The sequence below is a fragment of the Ctenopharyngodon idella genome, chromosome 18 (assembly GCF_019924925.1).
Source record: "Ctenopharyngodon idella isolate HZGC_01 chromosome 18, HZGC01, whole genome shotgun sequence".
In the NCBI taxonomy this organism is placed as follows: Eukaryota; Metazoa; Chordata; class Actinopteri; order Cypriniformes; family Xenocyprididae; genus Ctenopharyngodon; species Ctenopharyngodon idella.
The window spans coordinates 16,997,574-17,020,708 of record NC_067237.1 but is presented as its reverse complement, the minus strand read 5'-3'; the positions used below and the strand labels follow the sequence as shown (position 1 = coordinate 17,020,708).

The 23,135-nt window shown below is 36.8% G+C and overlaps 1 protein-coding gene across 1 annotated transcript; it reads right to left on the bottom strand.

The window, feature by feature from the left end:
• Positions 1–6,132: 6,132 nt before the first annotated feature.
• cfap45 (cilia and flagella associated protein 45) lies at positions 6,133–20,061 on the bottom strand. The gene is made up of 12 exons (XM_051871186.1): positions 19,504–20,061; positions 19,217–19,336; positions 18,996–19,135; positions 18,034–18,178; positions 15,316–15,486; positions 15,052–15,230; positions 14,839–14,968; positions 14,613–14,759; positions 13,273–13,386; positions 12,946–13,139; positions 11,048–11,272; positions 6,133–8,504 (listed from the first exon to the last, which is right to left on the bottom strand). Exons 1-12 carry the CDS (start codon positions 19,504–19,506, stop codon positions 8,429–8,431), a joined length of 1,644 nt encoding a protein of 547 aa, XP_051727146.1. The 5' UTR covers positions 19,507–20,061; the 3' UTR covers positions 6,133–8,428.
• Between the last annotated feature and the right edge of the window lie 3,074 nt (positions 20,062–23,135).

Sequence of the window (23,135 nt, the reverse complement as noted above, 5' to 3'; positions counted from 1 at the left end):
AGACAAGTTTGGCTCAGGCAAACCTGATATATTTGTCATAGCTGCATGCTCTGCCACTGCAAAGAAATATTTATTAATTAATATGTATCTCCAACACAGTGGGTGACCAATACAGTACTTGTACATAATCCTTTTTAATGTCACATCTAATAAAAGTACACTCCAACAACAATATCAGTTATAACAGTGCAAAAATAAATAAAATCCTAGTCACCTCCTGCTGAAAAAAGTACACGTTTGGGATTATTAGTTTTGAATGAATTAATCAGCTTCATCTGCTCTGTCTCTCTCTGAAGACATTTTTTGTGAGGTGAACCACCTTCCCTCACTGGATGAACGCTAAAAGAACAAATGACAAGAGGAAGGTACATTGGTATGTACAGTGCAGAGCAATGTTTAATGTAGGAAGAGAACATACAAAGAGATACATTTGCAGAGCACACCGCCACCTCCTGATCAACTGGAAATGTAGGAAGCAAACATGGTGCGCTCTTATAGGCAACTTCACTCTGTAAATGTATGCAGCTGTTTGCATATTCTCTTCCTACATTAAAGGTGTCAGAATACACAGTGCATCGCTTCATTGTGTGAGGAACTGTGTAATATCTAATTGTTAAAAACATTGCAGCAAAAAATATTTTGCCATTATTCTTTTGTTTTATATTTACTAGGGATTGAAACTTTATAGAAATAAGAAAAGTAAAATCATATAGATCTATGAGACATGCGCCAACTAAAAGTTTAAAGTTTAAATGTGTGGTTTTTAAAACACAAAGAAACATATTTAACAGATATACTAGGTTTTAACAGCAAGGACATTTTCTACCGCAGGGTCTGATGCGGACATGCCTGGTATGGATTTGGCCTAATCTTTGGTTTTTAAGGGAAATTAAACAATCTCAGGGCACCGACTGACCCTGTGGAGTCGCATCTTCTGAAAGACCCTGGCATGTGTGGATCCACTCAGTTACAAAATGTTGTTTGTAGGGTCACTTTAAATCATTGGGGGGTCAAAGGGCATCCTTCCTGTTAGTGTCATCAGTGTGACACACAGACATTTTTAAAAATTGTACATATATTTTTGAGTAGATAAATCGATATTATATATTTTTGTATATTTTCAGTGAAGGGGTATGTTTCCACAGTGACAAATGCCAATTTGTGCCATTCTAGATCACAGATAGTACAGAATGTCAGATGCAGAGTTCAGGCACAGCAAAATAGTATGACAACGTATGATGACTTTTTTATTTGAAGTTTAAAGTAATATCATGCTTTGAAATAAGATGAGTAAAATTAAATATTCACTCAAGATAAATTTTTTTTTTCATGGGAGCAACACAGAGGAACATCTGATCTCTCTCTCTCTCTCTCTCTCTGAAAATGTGTGATTTTCTTAAAGATGCGCCTTAAACTAAACAAGAGCAATGTTGAACCCTCGTTCTGAGTTATGTGCGAGTTGTGAGGCTTCAAACACACAGACACCTTCACTTTTGGATTTAAAAAAAAAAAAAAAAAAAAAATTAAATATTTGCAGTTTATTTTAAAACATACAGATTTCTTAAAACATTGTGTGTCTCATGGGCAAAAATGTTGCTTGAATCTTTTTTGTATTATTGAGATCTAAGATGACTAAGTACAAGTTTTTGCTTTAAACTTTGAAACATGGAATACTTCTATACATGCATATAAATAATACTTTAGGTTAAATTCAGGCAAAATCATTTACACCGTAGGGCATCAGATATTATCCCGATACAGTAGACTTCCAAGAAGAATATTTGAATTTAATTAAAACTTTAAAGAATGGATTTAAACAACCTTGTAATTTTAAAAGATCATATTTAAGAGTGTGCTTTGAAATAAATTTAATACAGAAACATTCACTCTGGAAAGGAGTTAGTGGTCTTAACATATGCTGTGACAGAAGCTCAACTCCACCCTCCCATCTCTCACTCACACTAGAGTTTATTCCTCGGAGGATCTATTTACTTTTTATCAACAACTACTTCTTCAGCTCTCTGAAAATGTAAGGTATTTTCATATTTATAATTATTCATTTATTTAGCTAAAACTAAACTATGTTTAATTTGTTTAAATATTTTTTAGCATCATGTTTGATGTTACACCTTTATTTAGATTAATTTCATTTAAAATAGAGAGAAGTTCCTTTTACAGAACCAGCCTGAGACGTCACAGGTTCTCTTTCTGAAAATGCGTGGTGACTTTTCTTAAGGAATTATTGAAAATGTTACACAATGTGTGAGACCCCAACATTTCACACATACACTGATAAATAAAAATTATACTTTAGGTTTTAAGTCAGATAATCAGTCTTCTAGAAAGGTTTGACTTAAGACTTTTTAAAAGATGTGATTTAAACTTTTAAATGTATGCTTTGAAATAAAAGTTAGCACGGACAAAACAATGTTTCATCCAGCCCTGCTCTCTGGAATTTTTATTTCACGCGACACGCTGATTCATAACGCTCCGAATCTTCCTGAAGCAGTGTTTTGAAATCGGCCATCACTAAATAAGTCGTTATTTTGTTTTTTTTTGGCACACCAAAAATATTCTCGTCGCTTTATAATATTAATATTGAACCACTGTACTCACATGAACTGATTTAAATATGTTTTTAGTACATTAATGGATCTTGAGAGAGGAAATGTCATTGCTCCCTATGCAGGCCTCACGGAGCCATCGGATTTAAACAAAAATATCTTAATTTGTGTTCCGAAGATCAATGAATGTCTTACGGGTGTAAAACGGCATGAGGGTGAGTAATAAATGACAGAATTTTCATTTTTGGGTGAACTAACCCTTTAAGGATCTGCTGCTAACATCTTGGTGCCAGATATCACAGCACACAGTCCATGCCTCAACGGGTCAGGGATGTTTTTGCAGCAAAAGAGGGACCAACACAATATCATGATATCATATATATATATGATTACTATTGCTTCAAAATTCCTTTGGCAATCATAAAGACAAAAAATCGGAACGCATCAAAACAGTTGATCCCACAGACACAATGCATTCCTTTGGGTTCAATACATGTGCTACCTGAATATAAATTACAAAAATAAATAAATAAATAAAATAAGCATAAACTATGGTCAGGTTAGAAAATTTTGGGATGGCCTCTTAAAATAGTTTCCATTTTCTGTTTGATTCGACACGTAAGGTTTGCGGTCACACTTTAACATCTAAGCTCCTCACATGGTGGCTGGGCAGCAGCTATGAAAAATGTAAACAAAAGCAACATGATTTATCACTATATACATCTATATCAAACATGACTGAACTTCCCACCGCAACAGCACCTTCATACCTGCAAGCTGACTGCATACTATCAACAGTTTGTGAAGGTTCATAGTTGCACGTAACACGTTAGTGTGTGAAGAAACTATAGGGTACATGATAAGTCACATATACAGTGGCAAGAAAAAGTATGTGAACCACTTGCAGAATCTGTGAAAATTTTAACAAAATAAGAGAGATCATAAAAAATGCATGTTATTTTTTATTTAGTACTGTCCTGAGTAAGATATTTTACATAAAAGATGCTTACATATAATCCATAAGACAAAAATGTATTAAATTTATTAAAATGACCCAGTTAAAAAGTTTGTGAACCATTGATTCTTAATACTGTGTGTGGTTACCTGGATGATACACGACTGTTTTTTTGTTTTGTGATGGTTGTTCATGAGTCTCTTGTTTGTCCTGAGCAGTTAAACTGAGCTCTGTTCTTCAGAAAAAATCTCCAGGTCCCAAAAATTCTTCAGTTTTCCACCATCTTTTGCATACTTGAACCTTTTACAACAGTGACTGAATGATTTTGAGATCCATCTTTTCACACGGAGGACAACTGAGGGACTCAAACACAACTATTAAAAAAGGTTCAAACATTCACTGATGCTTCAGAAGGAAACACGATGCATTAAGAGCCGGGGGGTGAAAACTTTTGAACAGGATGAAGAGGTCCAAATTTTTCTTATTTCGCTTGAATATCATTTTTTTTCATTTAGTACTGCCCTTCGGAAACAACAGAAGATACTTGCATGTTTCCCGGAAGACAAATTAAACACAGTTTACCTTGATCTTCAAATTCCAAATGTTTTCACCCCCCATCTATTAATGCATCATGTTTTTTTTTCTGGAGCATCAGTGAATGTTTGAACCTTTTTTAATAGCTGTGTTTGAGTCCCTCAGTTGTCCTCAGTGTGAAAAGATGGATCTCAAAATCATACAGTCACTGCTGGAAAGGGTTCAAATATGCAAAAAAAAATGCTGGAAAACGGAAGAATCTGCAGGACCTGGAGGATTTTTCTGAAGAACAGAGCTCAGTTTAACTGCTCAGGACAAACAAGAGACTCATGAACAACCATCACAAAACAAAAAAACAGTCGTGTATCATCCAGGTAACCACACACAGTGTTAAGAATCAATGGTTCACATACTTATGAACGGGGTTATTTTAATAAATTCAGCTATTTTTTTGTCTTGTGGATTATATGTAAACATCTTTTATGTAAAATATCTTACTCAGGACAGTACTAAATAAAAAATAACATGCATTTTGTATGATCTCCCTTGTTTTGTTAAAATTATTAACATTTTCACAGATTCTGCAAGTGGTTCACATACTTTTTCTTGCCACTGTATCACTGTGTGCGTACACATATATAATAAGCTGATTGACCTTGCAGTGCCAAACCATGTGTCCCCCCAAATGTGTTTGAGAAATTGCAAGTTCTTTGGTGGAAGAATAGCATGCACTGTAATACTTAAAGCTGCTGCTGGCCACACCAGATACAGACTGCTATTTTTGATATTGGCCAATATGCTGCAAAATATTTCTAGCCAGGAAAACGTGGGATGAGGAATTCATGTTCAGGAAGTATTTTTTCATAATTTCCGAAAAAGAAGTTATAGCCTTGGCAGCACTTCAACATGTATCCACATGATCTACACCCCCACTTCACATACTCAGCCGCTAGTCAACATCATTGTAAAACAATCAAAACAGAAGAACATGGAAATGAAACAGTTCTTAAGCAGTCCAGCTCATTCATTCCATTTTTATATGCTGCCAGAAATGATCCCATGTTTTTTTAATTTCTCCCTTACTATACAGTCTCCCCTACATGCTTCCATTTGAAGCAATTTCAATCATCCCATCAATCCAATCTTTCAGGTCTGAGGTTTTAGGGCATTTCCAGTTGCATAAAATCATCCTAAATGCATTTTGGGTACCAACCAAAAATAAATAATAATAAAAAAAAAAAGTACAAAAAAACAAGTATTCCCAATCCATACTATTGTTCTAATGGAACACAAATAGCACAGGCATATTCAATTAATGTTCCCAGAGGTCCTGTCGTTATATTTCCTTCCCAGCGGAGGTCCGGACAATAATTGTCTGGAACGGGGCAGCCAGAGTACTTTGTAAAAGAAAACATCCTAAAACAATCAAAATAGTCATTAAAAATGCAGGGGTGTATACAAATCATAAACAATACAACCAAAATTGATGTCCGTTTTTCTTATCTCTGTCATTTGATCTCGCCAACAACACAAAGCGATAGTTGTTTAAATATGAGTCATGTTCATAGGTTCACCAGGAGCAAGTTTTAACAGCCCAGCCACCTAAAGACATTTCATTTAAAATACTCACTATGTCTTCCTTTATATAGCTTTATAACTTTTCATTTCTCCTACATTTGAGCACCCAATGATTATGTAACCAATAACTATCATATCAACAGCTAATTTGAAAAATGTCACCCTAATACATAACTGCTCAGTCTGACTTCCTGTATCAGATGCATCTCACCTCACACACACACAAAAAAAACCTTGTTGTAGGTGACTAAGATCCATAACCGTTGTGGTCTACTCCACATCCTTTACAAAGGGCCATTATTTCTTCAATCTATAAAAAAAAAAAAAAAAAAAGGCAACAGATTACACAACAAGACATCTCAAAATCAAAATAGTTTGATTGTGAAGCTTATTAGCAAGCCTTTCTTCTGTGAGGAGTCTTGTGAAACATGTTAAGCATACACTGTATTGAGAACAATGTAGTCAGGTTTGGGGTTGAAAGAAGAGTCGAGGACTCAAACGCACAGTGAACAATGGGCTTTATTAAAATCAAAAATGAACAAAAAGTACCCCGTATGGAGAAAACACCAAGAATAGGATAGGACAAGACAGGCACATTTGAAACGATCTGGCACAAGAACGGGCTGTGTTCAAAATCACCCACTATACCCTTACTATTTGAAGAAACAGCCATTTGTAGTGGTATCCAAATCCATAGAGAACGTTGAATTAATTCCATAGTGGAATTAAATCAATAACAGCAACTTAGATCTGAAAAATTAATAGAAACCGTGAACATGAGCATTTATCAGCATTTTCCTAAATAAGCACACCTTTGTACATAAAAGCCCTAATGACATTGTTTGATACAGTTCAGTGATCACAAATAAACAGAAGCAGGTGCGACTTAATAAGCATATATGTTTTCCTTTTATGTGAAATAATGATAAATACCAGGTTGATTCAGCATGATTGATGTGAATTCCTGATAGAAATTATTAAATGACTGTAACTGTCATAAATTATTGGTCAAATATTGATGCTGGAGTTTTAAAGGCCCATTCACACCAAGGACGATAACTTTAACGATAAAGATATAGTTCTAAAAATCGTTCTACATATAGAAGGATAGCAGAGTCCACATCATAACTATAATGATAACGGCAGAGAGGAACAATATCATTGGAATCACTTTCAGAATGATTTTTTCCAGGTGATGAATGATAAAATCATTGAATCCATCCTGTTTTAAAGAGCTTGAGCATTTAAAGCGTCAGGCGACATAAACTGCAGTGTGCGATCAAAATAAACAGAATGATATCATCTGCTGGTGTAAGGATAATATAGTTATCGTTCTTGGTGTGAATGGGCCTAAAGTTTTTAAGAAAAAAAAAAAAAAAAAAAGCAAACAAACAGCCACTTCTATCACTTCTTGATTTGTGATCTCGAAAGCTAGTTTCCAATCCAATCTTAAAGATTAAAGTTTCCCTTGCTTGTGAAACTGGTGAAGCTGTGTGATGTTTGTTCCAAGCAGGAGTGTTAAAAGTATATATATATATTTTTTAAAAACCTGTAGGCCTACTTGTAGTTAATATATCAGTGAAATAAAGGCCACTGACTTTCATGACTGTTTCTTAACAGATTTAATTACTAAAAAATGCACTTTGTACTTTCAAATTAAAGGTTGCATTTTAAATAATTTTGTTTTAATAATCATTTGTTTTAATGTTCTAACATAGCCTACTAAAGCACATGTAAAGTACTTGATTATAATTTTTAACTGTAGTGCGTTCTTTGATATTACATTTAAAGTTAATATATTTTAAAAGTACTCATTTGCAAATGTGTAATTACAGATACACTTAAATACATTCGGCTGTACACTTTAACCATATTTCAAAGACAAATATAAACAATTATAAAATTACACATAAAGATGTATTTAAGTGGGAAAAAAGAAGCACTCAATTTCAGCTAACTGTATTTAATATACATTTAAACTAATAGATTTTTTCATTTAATTGGAATTAACATGAAATTAACTGTTCAAAAATATTACAGTTTATACTAAAATATGTTCTTTTAGAGTGTATAAAAATAGGGTGATCATTTGTGCCATTTCCCCAGGACGCGTCCTGTCCAGGATTTCTAAGTTGCATAAAATGTCCCAGTTTTGTTTTTGTTTTCATATTTGCGGAAGGTAATGACTGAAAAATAATTTGACCAATAGCGTGCATTATACATAATCGACCAATCGTGGCTTGTGAGAAGGCTGGATCTACAGAGAACGGTCAAAGCATTGCAAATACGACAACATTTTAATGCATTGCATGAAGACTTTCAATAAGAACAGCGGCTTGCACAGACCTCCATGTAGAAATCCTGTTCCGGGGGCACATCGATATGACCACTTTCACGATTAAAGAGGCAAGGGCTCAAGCCATTTTAGGCAACTTAGAAATCCTGGACAGGACGCGTCCTGGGAAAATGGCACATATTGTCACCTTAATAAAAATGCAGTAAGAACTCAAAGAAAACTAGACTAACACATTTGGCATCAAGAAATTAAGTCCTACTGAGTGAGCAGCAGAAAGAGAAGAAACACACCACTCATTGCACATTTTGTGTATAAACAATTTCCTTCCCACTTGTGATGATGCAATCTTTTTAACAAATCGAAAAACACTGGCAGCAAAAATAAATGCTTTACACATGGTTTAATTCTAGCCTAATTCTAGATTACTTGACTGGCAAACCACAACTAGGTTTTTCTTCTTTCATTCACTCTCATTTCCCGCATTTCCGTTGCTCCTCTGGCTCAGTTTGTAAGAGTTGGAAGAGCTTGAACTTTACGCTCAACTTCTTTGCAGTACTTGTCGGAGAGTCCAGCTGCCCTGTGGTCAAAAGTGGAAACGTGTGATTATTTGGCTAAATCGTTGCAAGATTTATGTGATGATGATGATGATATGACCTCAACATATTTCTTAGAAGTAGGAAAATTTTCCGGGGATTATTCATGTAAAACTTCTGTTTCTCTTTTTCTTTCCCACAACATCTTTCTATCATACTGTGGCCCCTTTTTGCATTTGGACACTTAAAATTTACAGTGTGAACATCATTACATTACATAAAAAAATCCTAAATGACAGAAATATAGTGCAAACACACTTCTCAAGGAAAAACTTTTCACATAATAAGCTTGTTTTCTGTTGTTCCTTTATGCATTGACGTCAATTTTCAGACAAAATAAAGTGAAACCCGAATGTATTTTCTGCTAGATAACAAGATAAACACAATATATTTAGATCTAAATCTGGAAAACCACTTATATCATCATTTTATACTGTATATTATCATATCACCCAGGCCTAAAGCATTTTGACTTTATGTAAAGCTGCTATGTATTGTAAAGCGATAGACAAATAAATTTGACTTGACGCTTGCTCTATCTATCTAAACTTGTTTTGTGGAGTTCCAAACACTATCTAACCACCCTTTGTATAACGCATTGCTCATCTTAATGGGTGTTTTCTGATAAATAAAACATTTACACAGATTATAACACGCCAAATATTTAAAGGTTTAGTTCACCCAAAAATTCTGTCATTTATTACTCACCCTCGTGTCGTTCCACATCCATAAGACCTTCGTTCATCTTCGGAACACAAATTAAGATCTTTTTGATGAAATCTGAGAGATTTCTGTCTCTCCATAGAGATCCAACGCAACTACCTCTCCAAGGTCCAGAGAGGTAGGGAAAAGACATCATTAAAGTACTCCATGTGACTCCAGTGGCTTAAACTCAATTTTGTGAAGCAACGTAAGTGCTTTGTTGGTGCAAAAAAACCCATAATTTACCACTTTATTTATTATCCAAAGCGTGTTCACACAACGTCAGCTCTCGTGTGAACACAAAACGCACCGTTGTGATGTTCTCGCGAACACTCGCGCATGTGCGTTGAGTTGACGCTTAAGTCTGAACACAACACGCATTCATCGTGAAGCTCTCGTGAATGTCTGTTGCAGATAAATATTTTTGTAAGTAAAGTGGTAAATTATGTTTTTTTTTGGCACTCACGTTGCTTCATAAAATTGAGGTTAATCCACTGAAGTCACATGGAGTACTTTAATGATATCTTTTCTTTTTTTTTTACCTTTCTGGACCTTGGAGTGGTAGTTGCGTTGGATCTCTATAGAGAGACAGAAACATCTCAGATTTCATCAAAAAGATCTTAATTTGTGTTCCGAAGATTAACAAAGATCTTATGGATGTGGAATGACACAAGGGTGAGTAATAAATGGCAGAATTTTCATTTTTGGGTGAACTAACGCTTTAATTCATGAGTAGTCAATACAATATATAACTTAGGGTATGATTTTACCCATAAATTCATCATATATGATATAAAATGGCAATGTTTGGGTGCCTGGATTCCAGCTGTTTCTGCGAATTACAGTGATCCAATCTGTAGCTTTCAGCAATCTATATAAAGATAGCTCAGATTTCTTGCTTATTTGTACTGTCATGTCAGATTAGTTTGATTTTTTGAGTTTGTGATATTAATTAAATTACTTAAAGGTGCAGTGTGTAAATTTTGGCGGCATCTAGCTGTGAGGTTGCGAATTGCAATATAGGGAAGCTACGGTGGCCAACACAGGACAAATATGTCATCGTCTGAGACACAGAGAGTAGCCAGTCAAGCAAACGCACTCTGTAGAGCAGTTTGTCCGTTTAGGGTTACTGTAGAAACATGCGGGTACAAAATGGCAACTTAAAATGTAAGGGGACCCGTGGTGTATGTAGATAGAAATGGCTCATTCTAAGGTAATTATAAACATAATGGTTCATTATGTGAGGTCTTTAAACATAGTTATGTATATTATATTGCATTTCTGTCAATAGATCCTCCTAAAATCTACACATTGCACCTTTAAATTACTTTTATTAATTTATTGATAAACTAGTGTTTTCTGAGTCAATGTTGCTGGCAAAGATGAAGTTGGCAACGCTGACTCTCATCTCCACAGTATGCGTCTATAGAGAGAAATGAAAGTTAAGCATGTACTAATTGAACTTCCACACGAACACTTGGATATGTGCATAATGATAGCGCACATTTATCTACGTTAACATTAATGTTAGAGCGAGCGGCCATGTACAGTTACTTACATGTTTCAAATGATAAGCCACATTTGATGTAGATGAATGAAATGGCGAAAGTTTGGATTTGACATAATTACCACATGGGCCAGGCGTGTTAATGATCTGTCTGTTGGACTGCGTGACTTCGCCAATTTCTTTGGAGTTTTTTTTTGTGACTAACCAACAAATTAAAATTTGGTCGGCTTCTCGTCGACTAAAGCTTAGTCAACTATTAGGGTGCAGCCCTAGTAATTTTTATGTAATTTCTCTGTCTACTTTACTCTAAGGACATACTTGAGTTCCCGCAGCTTCTTTTCTTTAATCTCGTCCAGTCGGGCTCTGCGATTGCGCGCCTCCTCTTCCAACCGCTCCCCCTCTCGGAACAGCTCTCTGCGCTGGGTGACAGCCTGCATTTCTCTCTCCCTTACCTGCTGCCTCACAGCCTCAGCATGCCTTTGGATTTGTTGATGACGGTGCTCCTCTTTTTCTCGTTCTTTCTCAATGAGTTCCTGCTGTGCCCTGGAAAAGGAGTATACAGTGAAAGATCTAAAGGTTTTCAATAACAACCTGTTTTACTTTAAAAAAGCAACCATACATTGGTGTTTTATTTTCTTTATTATTATCACACCCTCACACCACATAAACTTTCAGTTTGTTTGTTTTCATCAGTCACATGTGGTCCTTTGTTCTGTTTTCCCGCCAGAATCAGTCACCATGGACACTGCACTAATCATCACAGCTGTCTGTAATTTGAGTTAATCGTCTGTGTATATAAGTTCCTGTCTTTCCTTAGTTCAGTGTCGGGTCTCATATACGTTGGCATCAGTTGGATGTCTCCATGTGTGTTGTGTTACTGCTGCTTTTGGATTACTCTTTGGATTATTAAAGACTGTTAAGCTTCATCTTCTTCGTCGTTTGTTAACTCCACACAACCACGTTACAATTATTTTGTTATTATTTTTTATATTTAATTTCATAATCATTTATAATCATTAGTCATTTATGTAGTTGTCATTTGATTTATCATTTGTTCATGTTATTATTATTATTTGATTTACATAATTTATTCATTTTTATCATTTAATGATTGTTATTATTATTCATTTATGTCATTATGTGTTTTTATATTTTACATTACTTATTATTTCTTTTCTATTGTTGTTTAAATCTTATGATTGTGTGGTGTAAAGAGATGCTTGTCTTCACGGGTAGGAGATGTCTCCATTTCAAGGTTTTTTTCGTCACCGGACGATGTTGCGAAGCAGTAATTTTCCTTTGTTTTTCCCTTGGTATAATAACACTTGTTGGAATTGTACTGGTGTAGAAGAAGTCAGAGCATTGAGCAGTGTAACATCTAGATGAAGTCTGATCTTTGAAACATACTAAGATTATTCAATAAACTCTGCTATTTTATCATCACTTCATCTCCTGCTTCTGCTATTCTCTGGCTTTCAGTTAAACTCTCAGGCTGACAGAAGGCTGTTAATTGAGCCTTGAGGTACCAGACAAGACTTTCTGTTGATAGATTTGCTGGGTTGCACACCAGACAAATGGATATCTTTTCAAAGATCCGGCATCCGGGGACGTGGAGATTTGATCCAATCTAACAACAGCATACAATCTTCAAAGTTATCTTTAGCTGTGTTTCCACTGCAGGAATGTACCACTTTGGAGTGGTACTCAGTGTGTTTCGACTGCAGGAACCAGGATCTAAATGAAGTTCCGGGTAAAAATTCCCCCTTCAGAAAGTCCCTGCTCGCGAGGTAGTACTTTTTCAAAGTTCTGAAACTTTTGGGGGTGGGACTTGGGTGCTGAACATGCTGATTGGTTGAGTTCACACAGCATTTTGATTGGTTGACTCCACGCAGCATTTTATTTCAACCACCATTTTTAAAAGTCTGTTGCGGTGCGTGCAGTAAGAGTTCACAGCAGTGGAATCAACAGTGGAGTTTAAAAAATACGACCGATGGACCGACGACGAGGTTCAGGCTTTATTAAGCTTGTATGCAGAGGACAAAATCCAGCGGGAACTGGACAGTCGCGCGCAGTCCCAGGTCACGGGACTAAGTGCCTAATCTTCACGGTACTTTAGACCGCGATGGAAACGCAGACAGCAACAGGTCTGAGGGAAAAAAGTTCCTGGGTCAAATTGCCATTCTAATAGTACATGACACATGTGATGCTGTTTGTACCTCAGGACCCTCTCAAACTCTGCTCTCTCTCGTCCAGCTTCAATTGACAGCAGGTGCTCCTTATGAGTGACTTGTTCCAAACGAGCAACCCTCAGCTTCTCTTCCACTTCCAGCTTTTTCATAGTCCGCTCTTTCTCCTTTCTTCTCCATTCCCTCGCTGCCGCTTCCTGGTTCCTCCGTGCCCTGATCTCATCCTCACAGTTCACAAAAAAACAAATTTATTTCAAATCCAGAATCTAGAATGCAAAATGTATTACGCTATCATGGGAATACTTCTCATACAAAGGGATTTAGTCATTTTTTGTAGGACATACTGTAACATTTTACCTGCTCAGCTTTATGGTCTCGGTCCCGTTCTTGAAGAGCTCTCAGTCGTGCTACTTCCTTTTCTTTTTCTTTCTTGATTCGTATCTGCTCAGCTTCATACTCTGCTTCTCGTTCCTAAAGTTCACCAGTTACATCTGGGATTAATGTGGCTATTTAACTTTGGTGGGAAAGCCAACTGCAGCTGTTGATGTTGCCAATTTTTTTCTTTGTTTTGCTTTTCTCAGCATTATCCTTGTTCTGTTCCCAGAAAAGGAACTAATAGGTCAAAGTAATAAACATATATTTTTTTCTTTGTGGTCCACTTGTGATTGTGCAAAATCATCAGTGTGGCCACATAATGGCCCACTAATATATGTGAATAAAAGCCTAAATTAAATCTCTTTATCATATAAAGCGATCGTGTCTCTTCTGAACTGTTCAAAATGTTTTCAATTATTTTTTTATAACTTCAAGGGATTCAAGAGTTAATAAAAAAAAGAATGCATGAAGCTAGAATAAAGCCTGTTTTTTTTTAAAAGCAGAGGCTCTGTTCTTTCTTTTGATTCTTTCTATTGCATGTTCAGATATTCATACAACAATATATTCTGGGGGCGATTAAATTTGTGTGAAAATTATCAGTGGCTGACAGCTTTTTTTTTTTTTTTTAAATGCTGGCGGGGAAAGAGTTAAAATATCTTCATTTGTGTTTTGAAGAGGAACAAAAAGTATTTTGAGTTTGGAATGACATGAGGGTGAGTAAATTATGACTAACCCTTTAAAGTAAGTCTGAAGTACTTTAAATTTTTAAAAAGAGATCAGGGAAAATGTTGGGATTTTTTCGGATCAGTGTGTTACCCTTGTCGGCATCTTTTGATGCAGACTCGTTTTTTGCTAATTTAACTTGCTGAATCAGCGTTTGTCAGGTTGTGGAATGTTTGAGAACTGACGTACTGTAATCTGGTGTTTGTCCGCATATTTGAATGCTTAAAGGGTTAGTTCACCCAAAAATTTAATTTCTGTCATTAATTACCCTCATATCATTCCAAACCCGCAAGACCTTTGTTCATCTTCGGAACACAAATTAAGAGGTTTTTTTTAAAAAATTTTTTATCTTTAATAGAAAATTGAAATTACCACATTCAAGGTCCAGAAAGGTAGTAAAGACATGGTTAAAATAGTCAACATGACTACAGTGGTTCAACCTTAATGTTATGAAGCGACGAGAATACTTTTTAGGCTATTTGATTTACAAGGTAAGAACTGCCAGAACAGTCTGCCCCTGATTTTAAAGTTCAAGATTACAGTGGTGGACGACAAGAGAAGCGAGATAGTGAGAAACATATTAAAAAGACTTTTCTTACCAACTTCTTGCATGTATACTCTACAGCACGCAGATCTGCTAATCTCTCTTCTTCCTTTTTCTGCTCTTTAGCAAGCAGATTCTCTTCATTTATCTTCTGAATCTCCTGAAGCAAATTCTTCTGCTCCTCCTTCTTTCTTTCAATGGCCTGTGACACAGAGTGTGTCTACACATGAGTCCAAAAACTACATATGATTCAAATTAAACTAGACATTAATTGCATGTACCTTGAGCTCCTCCATCTGCATTCTTTCCATGTTTTCCAGCAACTGCTGACCCTCCTGCTCCTTTACCTCCTCTTGTAGCATTTTCTCCTCCAGACGCATCTGGATCTGGTCGAGGATGCGCAGCTTCCCACTTTAATAACACCCACCCATCAACCATAGGGAGGAATACATTATATGTAGAGTATATAGAATATAGAGCGTAAACATCCTTACTGAATCATCTGCTGTTTGCGGAGCTGCTCGATTTGTTCCTGAGTTTCTAAAGCCCGACGACGCTCCACCTCCATCAATGCATCCAGTCTTTTCTCCTCCTCCAGCCACTTTGTGCGGTTCTTTTTCTTCTCCTCAAGCTGTGCGTCTCGGATAACATGGCACTGAACTTCCTGAATCAACTGCAATGGCAGTACAATGGCAACATTTGCATGTAGGAAACAACCAGTCGGTGATGGTTTGGCTTGTTAGTGTGGTCCTATCTACCTCATTGAGCTTCTTGACTTCGTCCTCTTGTTCCATTCTCAGGGTGTTGGCCCGCTCCAACAGGTACTGAGCCCGGTCCCTTGCCTCTGCCTCGAGCTCACTGAGAGTCTGGTTCTTCTGCCGAGACAGGTCCGCCTGACGCATCTGTGCTTTTCTCTCCTCTGCAGCATCCTGATTCGACAACAACTAGATTTTAATTTCCTGAAGCATACAGCAGTTCTTCGAAGACAGCTGGGATGGAATTTTTTAGTTAATCATAACTAACATTTCTTTTTCCTTGCAGGAATAACATTTATATGCTTTTCAAACCTAAATGTCCTCAAACCTTGCATGGGCCTAAGTCAGTGTGTGTCTGAAATGACACTTAGGGACAACTAGACAACTATCTAAATATAATAACCCCATGATATTGAGTAACCAACGAACTAATAAACACATAATTTGGGCAGATCTTGCTTTACCTAGTAACATGAGGGTTTGACATATGAAGAACCAATCATATTGTAGAATGCTTTACCATGCTTTACCATCCTATATAAACTGTTGTATTCTTATTGCTGGTGGGATTCTCTTTGATTGATACAAGGTCCTCCGGCTGTGATTAAAGCATATTCTAAGGCATAGTCTGGAGTCTGTTTGGTTTTTAGGCTGTGCAGCAGACTAGACACTAGAGATCTTACTTCTATACTCAAGTGATAGTGTGCAGTGGAGGAGCACTAAAGAGCTTATTACCAGGTGATAGTGCTCAAACAGGCCGTCGGCCGACTCGAACAGGTATTGAAGTACGCTTAGTAGAGTATAAATTCATAGGTGTCTGGGACACCCGGTTTAACTTAAGTCAGTTGCGTAGGGGAAAATCTACCACACAGCCAAAGTTCTGTTTGTACAGCCTGTTAAAGAGTACAAGGTAAGCTTTATTCTGTGTAAGTTAAATGATGCAGCAGAGCCTTTGATGTTATCATAATACTTTTGGAATAAGTGTTTCATCTATCCGCCTTATTCCTACGCCTCATGACACTTAGCGCAAATTATGGGTGTAACTTCCGTTAAGCTGTAAACAGTCAGTGAAAGGGTCGCTCTATGAACGCAATAATGTTTTTTTTTTAAACTGGGTACAATGAGATGACATTATTCTACTCACCCTTCAACCAACGAACATTAAAAGGACATTTGAAAGTGTAAAAGCATCAACAAGGTAGTTTCAACAGTCCATGAAAAAGCGCGATTCTTTCCACAGCAATAAAGGATAGGTTAAATATAACTATAGTGATATATATCTGTATTATGTAATATATGTTGCCTTAATAAAAAATGTTCATGAACTTCAGCATTGCGTGATACTATTTCAAAGTGATTTCCATCATTTTTACAGATAATAAATTGTATTTACCTGTGAAAACAAACCTGGAAAGAGACGTGAGGCTTAGAAGAGAAAAACGAGAGATTCTTTGTTCATTCCAGTGAATTATTAATGGGATATATCGTAAATTATATCGGGAGAACAGACCACAAATGTACAGTATATGTTGTCCTTTGTCTTACTATTACAGCGGTATGCAAAGGGACAAAAGAAAATAATCACGAGAATAGAAAGCAGCGACTGAAAAGAGCTCTTGCCATAGATATTCTTGTTAAAATACCAAGCGTTACGTTATTCTTATGATGTCTGAAAATAAAACATGAAAGAAAAATTGACAGCTCATTCAGTCAAACTGACGGATAAGCTTTATTTGTAGGGCAACCTTATGATTTGAAACGATTCATTTCAATCTTTTTTTAAATGGAAGTTCCCCAAACCGGAAGTGGAACCCATAATTCGAAACGCAGTAGGCTAGTCAGGAATAAGGTGGATAATAAATGTTTTATTCACAGTAACCATGTTCTGTGTTTCTGGCTTCCGGATTGGCAACCGCAGAAGAAATGTTTTTACATTGACAACAATGGCAGTGCCTAACAAGAACAAGTTCGGGAATCAAAGTCTTTTTACAAATTAACTATTATGAAAATGTTTGAGCTGCCAATGCTTACTCGACAATGCACAAACATTTCGCAACTATCATGAAGACCCAGCAATATATTCACTTTTTGAGTCAGTTTCGGGCTGTCATAAATGCTAAAAGTTCATTTATTTCTAAATGATGGCACTTGAATTAAGTTCATTCTGCATGTCTGTTTGGTGCTGGCTGTGCATTTCTCACTTCATGTGAAAACTTCAGCGCATTTCGTGAAATCATAGGCTGCCTGTCAGCTCCCGTCTCAGACCTGCTCCGCTGCTTCATTGAGAAGCAGGACCGTTCACACTCTGGATGCTTATATTTTTGTAAATATGCACTGTAATACTGATGTTATAATTAGGGCACATCATACACATTATTATTATTAAAGTAATGTTGCATTTTTTCTATTTGTTCTCCTTTGCACTCTTAATGTGATGGTGTAAATGTACACTGTATAATGTGCCCTGGGAAATAAAATATAATAAATATAGTTGTTGTCTTTTTACAATGTAGTGATTATTGTTTACATTCTGAGTGGCTTTTTTATGTCATCACATTGAAGCGCCGCTGGTAAAAGGCAATACAGGAAACATTTATATTTTATACTGGGATAATTCTGGGTAGCAGATATTATGGAGGCCCCCCTATGCAACCCCGGTAGATCCGCTCCTCTAATAAGTAATTTAAATTGCAGACTGAAATTATTATATGCTTGGCTCACCATGGCTTCCTCGCGGGCTTTGCGTTGGGCCTCTAGCACAGCTGCCTTCTCCTCTTCACTAGGAACATGAGACTCCACCATGATTCGCCTAAACTCAGCTGATGAAAGGATGACAGACTGCCCAGATGGGTCCTCACTTGGGATTCTGCTTCAACAAAACAAGAGCAAAGAGCAGACTTAATGTGGTCATGCATTTTTTTTAATTATTAGTTTATGTTTCCTGACCACTTATAAATGGCCGATGGTTTCTCTAGATAAGACCCTTATTCCTCGTCTGGGATTGTGTAGAGCCCTTTGAAGCTGCAACCCCAGTGAAGTCCACTATATGGAGAAAAATCCTGGAATGTTTTCCTCAAAAACCTTAATTTCTTTTCGACTGAAGAAAGAACGACATAAACATCTTGGATGACATGGGGATGATTAAATTATCAGGAAATTTTAATTCTGAAGTGTACTAATCCTTTAAAAACTTTCCTAGCATTAGGATCCTTTAGAAGCTGATGTTATTTTTAGTCTAGTGATCCTGTATCTCTCCTCATCTCACCAGTGGGCGGGGCCAAAGATGCGATGATGTAGAAGTAGGCGTTGATCTAATTCTGCAGAGAGAGAGTCTTTCGCCACGTCATAAATGGGACAAAATCCAAAACGAGTCATTTTCAGAGCTTGGTTTATGGACTAACGAGGCAGCTTTGAGTTCTGAAACTTACAGGATGTTTTTATAGTACAATGAATGACCGCTTACATGTCAATTTGATTTTTCAATTCATGACCCCTTTAAAAATAGTGATAACACAAATGGCCAAAATATGCAGTTCAGGGATAAAAACATGCACTTATATGGTAACAAATTTACTGGTTTTGTTCAAATCAGGTTACAGCAACATAAGTAATTCTGAACAGGTAAATATGTCAATAAGGACAACTACGCATCCACAGCGTGAAAACCTTCTGCTTCTACTTGCCTGAGGTCTCTGATGAGGTCTTTAGTGATGATACGGACCGTCTCTGACTTTGGCTCTTTGGTTGCAGGAGCAGAGCTTGACAGTGACCTTGACCTCACGCTTCTGCCCTCAGCATCATCTTTCATATCAGCAGCAGAATGCTGAGAAAGATTAAGTAGACTGTTGGATCTTCCTTTTCTTTTCATTTAATGTCTAAGACCATAGAGTAAGCTTTTGTCTACCTGTTTGGGGGTCCCAAAGAGGGTCTCGTCCACATGAGAGGTGAGGGCTCGTGTGCGATAGCGGCGAGTCAAAGCGCTGCTGCTTGACAGCTTCCCACTCGAAGACGCGGCGCTTTGAGGCTGGAAATCATGTCAAATGACCAGCTAATGAGTAGTTATATAATTTAAATCTCACGAGTCTTTAATACAACAACAAAACAGTTTGTTTTTGGTCCATTGATTCACTAATAAAAAAGAATCGACTCATAACATTCATATTATGGTGTGTCAGTTTAAAAAGTACTTACCATTTCTGTTGAGCTTACGTGAAACACCTCATAGGATAAACGCTATGACAACAGAGCCACAACAAAGTGAAAAGTAATTGCCACTCTTTCTAATTTATGTGTTTAAGAAATAAAAAATAACACCAGTGTCGACCACAGCCAGCCTATTAGCAATAAAACCGACTCTCTACAGCGGTAGTTTGTTGTTACGTTTCCATGGAGACGCGGTTACTGCGGTTACGACCGCTGAATGAAAGAGTTCCTGCAAGACCGGAGCTCCTGCAGTTTCAGGGCCGCATTTCTAGGACCCTCGTTTTTTTTTTTTTTTTTTTTTTTTTTTTTTTTTGTATGTACTAGCAGTTTATACTATTTTAGAGCACTTACTATTTTATTCTGTATTAATTTTCAGGAATTGTTTAATTATTTACATTTAAAGGTGCAGTAGGCGATCTGAGAAATGGTAACTTTAGCCTGCTAGCATTGAAAGCATACGATCTCTCACCCTCCCTGCAAAGCGTCGTCCAAAGCCACGCCTCCTCCAAAACACAGGGAAACGCACAGACCAGAAGAGAGAGACGACCAGAGACAACGTTATTGGTCCGTGTATCTTTTGGTCATTCGTTTTTTGATTTAATATTGAAATCGGAAAATGAAAAAACGGCATCTTTTTCGTTTTTCTTTTTTTTCCCAACAAAACGAAAAACAAGATTTCGGCTTGATTTTTCGTTTTTCGTTCAGGGGTAGAAAATGAATAAACAACTTGAATATTTGATCTCTACATGTGGGCGGGAATGAAACACCCCTTTTTCGCTGATTGGTCAACCAAACATTAAATGGTGCCGTCATCAGTTCTTCCGCAGTTCAGAGCAGCAGAATAATAGTCCTTCGCTCGACTCACGGGACAGACAGAGATATAGTGAAGCCCAGACCAGTATCAATTTAAGTCATCATACATAGACGGCATAACTTTTTTTTAAGGCAATACTCTGAGATTTGGACAATGGAGGAACTTGAAATAATATGACAGATATGAAAAGAAATGCCATCGTACCGTAGTTAATGTTCACAGCACATCTATTATAGTTCTATTATGATTTTTATTCATACAACAGATGGATATCATAATGCCGTTATCACACAGAATGTTTCAGTGATTGACTTTAGTGAAATATGAATTTGTCATAGGCTAATGATTTTAAGGTGAACTTGTTTGAGTTATATGAATAAAACCCTGAAATAAGACTTTGTACAATAAACCAAAGATGAAAGGTTTTCATATTTAATGCCATCTACCAGTGTCAGTAATTAACTTTCCCATATGGGACAAATGATTTTCAGGGTTTTTCTCTTTTTTTTGCCTTAATATATAATTTCTTTCTTAATCTTATTAAATATGTATGCTATCTATAATGTTAAATTCATAAATGTAGTCAAATAAATTAGAATAATATGACACTATAGGCTGTTATCAATTAAATCAGTAGGCCGATCAACCAACTGCATGATGCTTTCAGATGTAGCTATTTACAGTAAATACATTTACACATTAATTACAACTGTATAATATAATGACATTAATATTTTAAACAACATTTTTATTCAGAAATATGAAATGACAAAATGAAATGATACTTGGATTATGAAAGTAATATCGCCACTAGGTGGCGGTAAGTCATTGTGTTAAGGAAGGAGTCAATTATTCATTTGTCGATTCGTTTAAAACGCTGATTCATTCAGGAATAAAATCAAGTGGCTGTCTATATTAATTGGTCATTGAATCATCGTCTATATTAATGGGTTGTTCAAAGACTGTTATTCATTCAAGAATGAAACAACTCTGTGCGCCTACTGCGAGTCAGTCGCTCAACGGTTCTGTGACTTTATTTGCTTTGGAAGTTATTTGACAGAGAAAATAACCGTTCTGTCTGTATGCCATCAGTTAGCCGGCCAATACTTAATATTAATTAAATAATCTCAGCGTATTGCCTAAAACAAAAGTTATGACATCTGTGTATGATGACTTAAATTGATACTGGTCTGGGCTTCACTATCATATCTGCATATGTGCTGTCCCGTGAGTCGAGCAGCATTGCCACACAGATTTTGATAAAACAGGCAGTGTGCCAAAGGTGTTGGATATTAGGTGGTTGTGAGTGCAGGAGCTAAGTAAATTGTTATTTCTCAGATAAACTAGTATAATGATAATATTTCTGAGCTATAGACGCGTAAGTTGCCGAATTTATGGACACACAGAAGAAGTCAAGTCAAGTCACCTTTATTTATATAGCGCTTTTTAGAATGTAGATTGTGTCAAAGCAGCTTTACATTGATAACTGGTACATTATTTGGCTGCACAGCAGCTCTTAAAGAATAGTGTCAATGCAGGCAGATCAAAGCACTGTTGAATATCAAATGTCAAGTCAAATGTCAAGTGTCCCCAATTAAGCAAGCCAGAGGCGACAGCGGCAAGGAACCCAAACTCCAACAGGTGACATCAGGTGGCAGACAAGTGGCAAATTGGTGTTAAAATGGAGAAAAAAACCTTGGGAGAAACCAGGCTTAGTCGGGGGGCCAGTTCTCCTCTGGCCAACAGTGCTTTGTTACAATTCAGGTTGCTATCATAAGTCCGACAGGATCGCAACATTCAAAGTATTTATTCCAGTTCCATCCAACTGAGGATCGTATTGAGGATCACGCCGGTATGGACAGTTTTTGAGGAACTGTGTCGTGGCTGTCGTGTCGATGAGGCCCTCACAGTGGATGATCTAGTTGACTCAATCTCTGCTGATACGTCAGGGCTGCGTTGTGGTCGTGTCAAGGTGCAGGTCCTTGGTCTCACCTGAATACGGCCCGGAGAGAAAGCCAAGAAAGCCCCTAGGCTCTGCCTCGATATGGTAGCCTATGTGTCAAGTCATTCGTTAGTCTGGCTGTTTGATGAGAAAGAGATAAAGATTAAGATTAAATGTAAATTTAAAAGAGATTATATGTAGTTGCAATAAACGTTGCAATCCATCGCAGCGAAGGACTATTATTCTGCTGCGCTGAACTGCGGAAGAACTGATGACGGCACCGTTTAATGATTGGTTGACCAATCAGCAGAAAGGGTGTTTCATTCCCGCCCACATGTACAGATCAAATATTCAAGTTGTTTATTCATTTTCTACCCCTGAACGAAAAACAAAAAATCAAGCCGAATTCTTGTTTTTTGTTTTGTTTGAAAAAAATGAAAAACGAAAAAGGTGCCTCTTTTTCATTTTCAGATTTCAATATTAAATCAAAAAACGAATGACCAAAAGATACATGGACCGTTACTTATTTTGAATAAGTAATTACTTCACGACTGCTAAAAAAGTATGTTAAATATAGTATGAATGTGTGTAGTATGTTGTCTGTATGTTGTCATTATCATGTGACCTACCAGTGTCAGTTGCATCGCTTCACTGCCATTCACAAATCCTCTCCCGTGGTCTAATGGGATAGTTCCGGGCACTTTTTGTCTTTTATGAGTACTGTGAATTTGGACATACTTCTTTTGTCATATAGTAGTTTCTTTAGTTAGTTTTTTTTTTTTTTTTTTTGTCCACTATATAGTAGGGAAGTATGAGATTTTTTTTTGACTTGTGATGTTGTTTGTTGTCTGATGTTTGCTTGGT

Excerpts from the sequence above, each read along its gene's own strand:
- cfap45 (XM_051871186.1), bottom strand. Across the intron at positions 18,179-18,995 it reads GACCTCATCAGAGACCTCAG|AATCCCAAGTGAGGACCCAT; the intron begins GCAAGTAGAAGC and ends TTGTTGAAGCAG. Across the intron at positions 13,387-14,612 it reads AGTATACATGCAAGAAGTTG|GAACGAGAAGCAGAGTATGA; the intron begins GTAAGAAAAGTC and ends GGTGAACTTTAG.